The 9866-nt window shown below is 36.6% G+C and overlaps 2 protein-coding genes across 2 annotated transcripts; both read right to left on the reverse strand.

Annotated features, from left to right (window-relative positions):
• Window positions 1–326: 326 nt before the first annotated feature.
• On the reverse strand, window positions 327–1025 carry LOC113351637 (protein DOG1-like 4). The gene has a single exon (XM_026595784.1). It carries the CDS (start codon window positions 1023–1025, stop codon window positions 327–329), a length of 699 nt encoding a protein of 232 aa, XP_026451569.1.
• A 1293-nt stretch (window positions 1026–2318) lies between these two features.
• LOC113352339 (protein DOG1-like 4) lies at window positions 2319–2903 on the reverse strand. The gene has a single exon (XM_026596341.1). The coding sequence runs from the start codon at window positions 2901–2903 to the stop codon at window positions 2319–2321; it is 585 nt and encodes a 194-aa protein (XP_026452126.1).
• Between the last annotated feature and the right edge of the window lie 6963 nt (window positions 2904–9866).

Here is a 9866-nt window from a genome sequence, read left to right on the forward strand (position 1 = left end):
TTGAACCCTGAACTTCACAGATTTTGATAGAATAGTATTTAATTTTTGTAGGGACATTCTTGCAGACGCAGCAGCATCAGCACTTCTGGGGACACTGCGCCCCAATCCAATTCATTTTGAAAGATTTACGTGTCAGATTTGTACACGTGTCTGAATGCATGCTAAACACATCACTGATTTCCACATATCCACGTAAGCAAGATTAAACGGAAAATACAGGTAGATAAGATATACTCCCTACCTGTACTCATCTAAACGCCCTACGTATACATCAACCGTAGATCAAACAGAAAAACCCTACAAAACCGGAAATTCCAGCCGTTGGATTATTTCCTTTGACGTCTGTGATCAGTATCTAAACCCCACCCACGAATCCCGAACTGCAGCTCCGCAGCAGCGATCAAAAAGTCAACAGCTTGTTGTGGAGTCAAGATTTCAACAACAGTCTTGATAGTTCTCAGCCGTAGATTCTCAGCTTTTTCCAAAACCATTGCTAGCCGTTCGATATTCGGCTCATCATCACCATCAGAAAACAAGGAAACAAGATCACCAGCGCTTTCTTGCCAATGTGAGAGTTCGGTGCTCACCTCATTCTCTTCTCGAACTGTCTGGCACTGCAAGTCACTAATCCGACTGAGTTGACTCGGAGAGAGATCACCCAAATCACCTGTTCTTTCTCCACGGAGCAGATCCATCAGCTGAGCTTCGAACCGGACGCTTGACTCGGTGTACACCAGGTGGAAAAGTGTCGTGGGTCTCCAGCCGGAAACCCATTGGAGAGAACGTTCTAACGAAGTAGTCCAAGAAGCTGAGAAGATGGAGAAAGGATCGTGTATTGCGGCATGTGTTTTGACTCTGCAGTAGTCGTCGTAGTGAGTTATGACTCGGTTGATGAGTTGATTGGTCTGATTGTTGAACTTTTCATTTTCTGTTGGATTGGAGGGTTTTGGAGCTGAGACGAGCTGGTGAAGATGCACTTTTAGTTGGTGAAGCCATAACTCGTAAAAACGATCAAAGCAAGACATGTTATTGGAGAAGGGATGAGTTTGAAAGAAAGTGAGGGAGGAAAGTTTGGATGAGACTGTCAATTCTTCTGCATGTAGGAAACTGAGGAGGAATGGTGCATTTATATAGCCTACTTACTCAGTTTCATTAATTGGGCCGTATGCTGGGTTTTTGTTGGGTTTATTGATGCTGTCAGGGAATGGACACTTCATTTGGTTTCGTCACTGGATGTTCGAAAATGGAATCGTGCATTTATATAGCCTACCGAGTTCCACCCTTGATTAGTGAGGGCTTGAGAAAGCAATTCAGGTGTGTTAACCGTCGTTTCTGCTAGCTAGCTACTGAACGGAAGGTGTCACTGTCTAGATTAGCGAAGTTCGAATTCTCCTGCTCCGAAATATAATTTCTCCTCCGCATGGAGTACTTCCTCTTCTCTTTTACTGGGTTTCATACTTCTTAGTAGTACCGTTCACCATCCACAGAAACCAACACCAAAATAACTCCTACAGTGAACCAATAGCTATACCATGTCGTGCCAAATGATCTGCCAAAACCACATGAGAACGTTTTAGGTGGCGGATGCACGCAACAGTCACGTTTAAATACTGTTATCTTAAATGTACTCTTCAATCAACTTCGACAGCGCCACGAAACAACAAGTTCCACATATTATACCAACCTTCACGCGAAAGGACTTGAATTTAAGTCCTCGGTAGACACTTTGCTCGATACGTATCACTACTGTCGCTCTCGTTTGTATATGGTTTGAGGCTTTGATCCCTGTATATTAACCATGCATTAGATATTGGCTGAAAAAAATTAACAGATGCCCTTTTAATTATTTTTTGATAGATAAAAATTTGGCGCTCGCTAAGTTTCAAACTCAAAGTGACTGATATCTTTAACATTATACATGTCAGAATTCAGATGGTAAAGTTGTTTGAATGGTGGTACCTTAATTTCGGAACTTGATAATATATCCCTATAATTTATACCGATCGATCTAAATGAAAGAACTATTGAACTAACTAGAGGACTCGTGTAATACAGTGGCTGACAGTAACATGCATGAGCTCTCTCCATTGGTACAAATCGGGGAATTGGGCTATTCTTGATTTTACCTGGGAAACAGTTTTTGATAAAGAGTACTTCTCAGGTTTTTATTTATTCATTTTGCCTTCATTTCATTTTCAGTATTCTTTTATTGTAATAGCATACCAAACTGATCTAAAGTTTAAACTCAAAATTAACTACCTATACCAAAACCCTGGCTAATTATTAACTAAGCACATTTTACATAACTAGCTAGCTAATTAATTGAGCATGACTTGATCATGTTCTTTTCTCTTTCCCAACCTCCTCATTTGAATTTGAAGCATTAAGAAAGCGGCCATGAAATCAACACATTGTAAAGGAGTGAGTATTTCCAAAACCCCTTTCAATGCCTCGAGTCTAACACAATCTGCAGTCTTGACAATTTTTTCTAACCCACTTAACAAAACCTTCAATGCACCTTGTACTAACCCATCAACTCCACTTACAGTCTCACCATTTCTAACTCTACTCTCTAACCTTGCTAACTCCACCATTTTGCTGTCAGCCATTGATACTTGTTGCCTCTCCATTTCTCGTTCTACTTTCTCTTCTTCCAAGCTAGTTTTTAATCTCAACTTCTCTATCTTTTTTAACTGATCTTCGGTTAGATTCATGAGACTTGTGCCGGGGACTTTTGCATGATTCAATGTGGTGAGTAAACGATACAGCAGTGACGGTTTCCAATCAGTCATCCATAGGTAAGCGTTCTCAAGAGGGGTTAACCACGGTGGAGAGAAAAAACCTAGTACATCTTCATGAACACAAGCCCATTTTGTTGAATAATATCCCTTGTAATGGTTCATGATCGTAGATATCAATGATCGTTGTTCGGTTTCATGAGATGGATCTCTTTTGACAGAGATTAGTTGTTTTAGATTTGCTTCAGTTTGGTGTAGCCATTTCTCAAAAAACTCAGTGAACCTCACTTGAACTTGAGTGTTCTTCATTTGTTTTCTTTACTCTCGTTTTTTTTTCTTTTTTTACGTTTGTGTTTATATGTGATTTTCTGTGTTTGTGTTGGTAAATTAATCATGGTATTTATTTTACTTTGGAGAGAAAAAGATCTGAACAAAGTTTTTATAGAGACCAGGTGGAAGATGGAGCCTAGGTCACGTTGCATGTTTAGAGAAATGCGTGGCCTTTGTGCATGGCTTACGTTTGAACAAAAATGCAAACATCGAAATTGCATTATTTTTATATACTACTACTAGTAGTACGTAGTAGAAGACTAGGTAGCAGTAGTACTAGAAGGACTTAGCTTAAGACCAGCTAAGAGCAGTACTGGAAGGACTATTGTTTCAACGTTTTCTCTATGCGTGTTTTGTTTGTTTGTTTCGCTCCAACTTCTAACCCTCCTGAAGAGCCATCGCGCGTTTATACAATGCATGAGGAACAAACTACGAACTCTTCTTTTCAGGCATTAAGCTGGAGGCTTCTACAGAGGTGGCCTTTGGTTATACCGAAATAACTATCACGGATTCATCTGTAAATCCAGGAGCCGTCTGAAATTTGCTGCCAAAAACAGCAGTTAGCACAACATTAAAATGAGCTGTAGCTAGTGAAGTGTTGAGTTTTGAAACTGGTCTGTAACCGAATTAATTACCAGGGTCCGAATCTCGTATAAAAAAAATGTACATTTTGTAAACTCACCGATCAGTGTAAAAAGAAACGAAAATTTGAAAAAAGGAATTAATTTCTTTTTAACGGTTTAGTGCAAATATGCGGAGGATATTTTGAGCGGACAATTTCAGACCTGTGATGTTTAGTTCAACAACACTTGTCAATGAATGAGGGCCAAGCAGTTGGAATGAGTTCTGCAGGAGATGTTTGTAATCATGACACGCGGTAGTGAGGTGCCACAAAAATAGCAGTGGGTCACCTTGGCTTGTGTAGACGTACGATATTAGACGATTTTTACATCTTACGCACCGAAAATTAGACTGACAGCATTCTTAGTGCATGACAACTTGGAATCGGTATGGATCCATAAGAAAATTACTCGAGAAGAGTTTTTACCAGTGGAGAGGACTAAAAAAGCTTATAGTCCTCATGTATCCATCATGGAGAGTTTTTACCAATGGAGTATATAAATCCAGTATAGAGATTTCAGTGGGTTAAGTATAAAATATAAGGGGGACTAACTATAAATACAAGACATATATAAGAACTTTTAGATGATTTTAGGGGTTTAGAACAAGGGTTAGTCGATCTTCCGCTCTGTCCCTAGTTTTTATCCAAACCAAAATGTCTTCCACAAGCTCAATAAGCTACAGAGGTGTAAAACGTGCCCATCCAACACGCGGCATTGCAGAACACATGAAGTTGTGTACTCAGTGAGGGTGTGTCCTGCAGAGTGTTTTGCAGCAGAGGTGCTTTTTTTATTACGAAAAAAATCACACTTTCAAGAATTAAGATTTTAACGTCTCTGATTGAATGCAAACTTCTAACCATTGTGGATAGTTTGCATTCCAATCTCTGTAACGAAAATATTAACGGCATGTTTTGCTAGTAAATGTGCAACATTGTTAGACCTGTACTTTTTTTTTTGGGTATAAATACACCTCTGCAAATCAAAGCTTTTTTAATAAATGAATATAATTTTTTTTTTTTTTTTTTTTTGATGAACAATCTTTCATATATTCAATCTGATAAGGTGATGACATGATTGTTTACAAGAAAAAGAATATCAGAATACAAGAAAATTAATATCCGGCCAATTACAAGTAAAGATGTCAGTCGTATGTAATCCGCGAAGAATAGAAAAATATCGTAAAGGTACTCAATTTTTGTATAAAAAATAGAGAGAAAAGATAGTATAATCCGACCATTTTGAATGTTTGTCTTCTATAACAAGAGATGCTCCAAAAAGAAAGGAGGTCTTAGCCCTGAATCTTGCATATATGAACGAAAAATCCGGACGCCCTAAATCCCTTTTGTTGAAGATGAACTCAAAAAGATGCCGTGTTGAATCGTCGATAACAAGCCATGAAACAACCAATAAAGATTGAACAAATCAACATCACAATGAAGAAATAATCGCTCTCAAAGCAAAGAAAGAATCTCCCAAAAAGCGAAGATAAAATCACCAAAATGGTGAAGAATGTGTTAAAAGAAACCATAAATTAAAAAATAACATCTTATTCAATTAGAAAATATAATAAAACTAAAGAAAAACACTAATCCTTGCTCAAATCTGGTCTAAAAAATTAAATTAAAGAAATACAGAGTTTCAAAAGAAAAAGAGATCTGATCCGGATTTGAAAAACTAAACAAAAAGACCAAATCTGAGCAAGATGATAGCGATGGCAATTAGAGTTTCAAAGAAAGTTTTTTTTAGAAAGAGAGGAGTTAGAGACGTTCCAATTGAGAAAATTAAATTCTTAATGTAGATAACTATTCAAATGAAGATAATCTTCTATAATACTATTATGGATCCAATTAACCGCTTCTCTATGCCCATTGACAGTGTTACCACATTCTGGGGATCTCTTTCAAATCCGTCTGTACCCTTTCTTCATTGCCGATTGAACATCTCTGCATGGTTCGACTTGCTCCGGATCTACTATCGGGACGCATCCAGCTCCATTGCAACCACATGCATTATTACTACAAATTAGTCCTACTAGACCTCCCAATAATATCATAGTATGATGCATTTAAATTAAACTTACCAAAGCTGGTTGTAGGTGAATTTCGTTTTTAGACGGTTGAAGTTAAGTTATATTATGCAGTGTTGTACCATGTGTTGAAGAGTGTTGGATTGTTTAATATGCTGAAAATATGTCCGCCTTGTATGTGTTGTGCCGTGCTGGCATATTTATTTTATGCTTTCTAAATAAATTATTTTTGAATTGTCTACCTAATATAACAAGTAATCTAATTAATTTTTGAGACCATCATAAGTACGATCATTTAATTCTAATACATAATATTTTTTGTGAATTTGGTCATGTAATTGTGGCCCAATTGTTTATGGATCCCTTTTAATATATATTTTAGTGTTTTGGTCATTCACTAGATAAATTATGGGTTTTCCTTCCTACAAATTATCATCCGGTCCTATGAGCACATGTTGTCAAAAGAAAAAAAAAAGGTAAAAAAAGAATAAATGTTATGTTAGATTTGGACTGGCTTTGATGTCTAACAATCTCCATCCTCATCCTCTCTTACTTCCCTCGACAAAATTATAAAAAACTCTTGCCCGGAAATTTATTTTTTCAGATTTCGTCCGTTTTGGTCCGGATCGGAACGAGATTTTATCCTTTTCCTTGCTTTTAGAAGATCTTTATTTTAGCTGGATTTTTATATGTTCATCTCTTACCATTTGGTAACTTTTGCACACCCTTATAATGATTTTATCTCCTATATTAGAGAGGTTTGTCTCGGTTTTAATGGTCGTTCATAGTTTTATGAGACTTAAAATCATCTGCGATGCTTTCCAACGACGAGATTGTCGTCACTTTTATCTTAGGAAACAAAATCTTCATCTTTGGGTTATCCATCGACGAAATTTTCACCGGAATCATCATCAATGATATTCTTGATGATTGAATCTTCGTCACAAGTTTTATGATATTTGAGCAAATCACTCCACTATTAAGAGCATTTCTTTATGAAACAAAATGGTTGGAGTTTAATTCCGAGAAATATCATATTTCATTGATTTGATCTGTTCTTATTCATTTTTGTTTTCATCAAGTTCCGTTAACCCTTCTCTTTCCCTTGTGGGATTTTTTGGTGTTATATGCTTGAATGACATGTTCTTACTACTTTGTATTCTATAGTTTTCTATTTTTAACCCAATATAACTTTGACTTTTCATTAATAAAAATCTAATTAGCTAGATGATAATTTAAAACTAAAATTCAACCCTCCTTCATTTTGGCCCCGTAAAAAGATCTGATGTAGAGCATTACAAAATATAGCCCTCCCATTCATTTTGGCCCCACAAAAATAAAAGAGTTATTTTGTAAAAGGGTCGTAAGTTTATCACGTAATTAGGGTTTGGGTCATAAAAGATGTAGTTGATGCGATAGGGTGGTAGACTAACCAAAGACTGTTAGAAAACTGTCAATTGATCTTTTCTGTATTGCCAAAGACCCTGACCGTTGATTGACTGAGTTTGACCATTGGAATGTAAGACACGCGACTGATATTACTCTGAAGGACGTATGTGAAACTGATACAATCATATAAAGCTCTGTAACCTAAATTAAGGAGGAGGAGGAGAAGAAGAAGAGGAAAACAAGGAAGATTCCGAGTTCGAAAGTGTCTTTGTATTAACGGCGAAAAGAAATTTAAACTAATGTCATCGGAAACCAATGATTAAAAATCTGATCATATCTACACTAACTTCTCCAATGGTTTGTTTCTTATCTTTATTTTCCCAATTCAGTTTTTTTTTCCTCATGATTTATGAGTTTTTTGGAGTACTGCAACTATTAGGATGAGATATTGTTTAATTTAGTTATTTGGGTCTTCATCCAGTGATATGAAATTTGGTTTGTGATGTTATTTAGTAACTGAGCTTTGATTCCTGAGATTTAGAAATGGATCCCAAATTCTCAATTGGAATTACGGGTTTATTTGGAGAACAGTGGACTTTTCTTTCATTTTTGTGGTAATATTTTCTAAACAGCAAAATCATAAAACCCAAAAGTAAAATTTTCGGATGCCTAATTCAGAAAGCGAGAATTCGAAATTAGAGTTTATACATGGAAGCATACAACTTTGATCTAATCACTGGGAATGTTTTTAGATGTTATTATGGTTAGTTCAAGTTTGATCTAAAGGTGTTTGTGGAAATTCCTCATTGAATTGATGACAGAAGAACATTTCATTGAGGGATAACTGGAGAGAGGAATCTCAGTAGGTTCTCTTGACAACTTCATGCCATCTTTTGTTAGTGAAGTTTTACTGAATTTGGTGGAATAGATACAAGTGTGTTGGGTTAGTGATCTAATTGGACAATCAATGGTGATGCGGTTGACGATTATGTGACTGTCCTGTTATCGGTGTATTTGATTATCGGTGACTACCATATTAACTTGGTCAAAACTGAAGCCAACTTGACCATATTTAAAAAAGTCAAATAACAGTTGACTTGACGGTCTGTGTTGGTCTACGACCCTAAAGAATCAAGTGCATGTTCTATGACCCAGAACCTAATTACACTATGAACTCTTTACAAAAAAAAATCTCAAAATAAAACTTACCATATATATATATACACTATGTCTGTTTACACCTCCAAATTTTTAACCCATTTTGGAACTTCAAACAAAACTAACCCCCACTTTTTCTCGACCACTTCCTACGTGATATGAAAATAAATACACATCCAAGACACCCTCATCTCCAATACTGCTCAACATCTACTTACTGAATCAATTGATGCATGAAAACAGACTCGTCAATTCACACCCAACTTTGGTTTCTTCAAATTTAGATTGAGATTTTTCTTTTTGATTGTACTACTATTTTTGCAGGTTTCTCTCGGGTCTTTCTATTGATATATTTAGTGCCATTGGTAATTACTAAATTGGATGCATAAAAGGGTTACTTGGAGATTGGTACTTATATTTTGTCAATATCAGTGTTCGGTCTAACTTAGGGGTGTAAATTGGACCGGGCCGGACAGCCCGGCCTATTTATTAAATGGGACGGTATAGGGCGGGCCGGAACATCTCTTATCCATGAAATTAAAAGGGCCGGGCGGACAGGGTTATTTATCTACAGTTAGTACCCATGGCCTACCCAAGCCTGTTTTGTAATTTGGGCTCGGGCGGGTAAGGCCGGGAGGGCCTTGAATATTACAAACCAATATATATTATACATATATATTGTTAAACATAAAAAGAAAGTAGTAATAATACACAAGTTTTACTTAAAATTAATAATCAAATACGAGAATTGAGATGGGAATAAGATAAACCAAACTTCCTGTAACTGTTCCTGAATTGAATCATCAGAAAAGGAAACTGCCTTAGATTTTGCTCAATATTTTCTCTATATGGTTAACAAAATTAGACTCCTATGGAATAAAAGTTAAGAAATACATATGAAAACCATGAGGGTTGATTGTATTAAGTATATGTACCAAGTATATTCCAGGATAAAACAAATGAGAACAGTCACTTAAACTAGGTAAATGGATAACACTGGCGGGCTAACATGGCGGGTAGCATTGACGGAATAATAGGAAGGGCATTGGGCCGGGAAAGAAAATTTGAATTGTGGCCTGTGCCTGCCCTCTTATTTAAATGAACTAGGTTGGGCCAGCCCGTAAAGGGCCACGGTCACCCATGGGCTATCATGGGATAGGACGGACGGTACTGGGCCTCGGGCTGCCGGGCAAAATTTACACCCCTAATCTAACTTTTGTCCAGCTTAAGGGTTGGTACTTAGAAGTGACGTTGACTCTCATTGACCGGGTTAAATTTTGACTTATATTTACAAATTATTAAAAGAATTATATAAAATTAAATTACTCTACAAGGTTACAATCATGCCCTTCATTTTATTAACAATTTCATAACATAAAAATCTCCATCTCCAAAGTCCGAACACATCACCGCCGCCACCTCCACTTTCTCTGCCTCTCTATCTTACCACTGCAAAAAAAAAATTTATGACCATCAGTAGAATAACGGAAAAGTCTATAACTTCGACCACTAACATAGTCCAAATATAGGACAATAAATCCAAATGAAAAAAAAAAAATTCACCCCTTATCTCAAAATCAATAATCCAGTTAACAATTCCAT

The sequence above is a fragment of the Papaver somniferum genome, chromosome 1 (genome assembly GCF_003573695.1).
Source record: "Papaver somniferum cultivar HN1 chromosome 1, ASM357369v1, whole genome shotgun sequence".
NCBI classification, from domain to species: domain Eukaryota; kingdom Viridiplantae; phylum Streptophyta; class Magnoliopsida; order Ranunculales; family Papaveraceae; genus Papaver; species Papaver somniferum.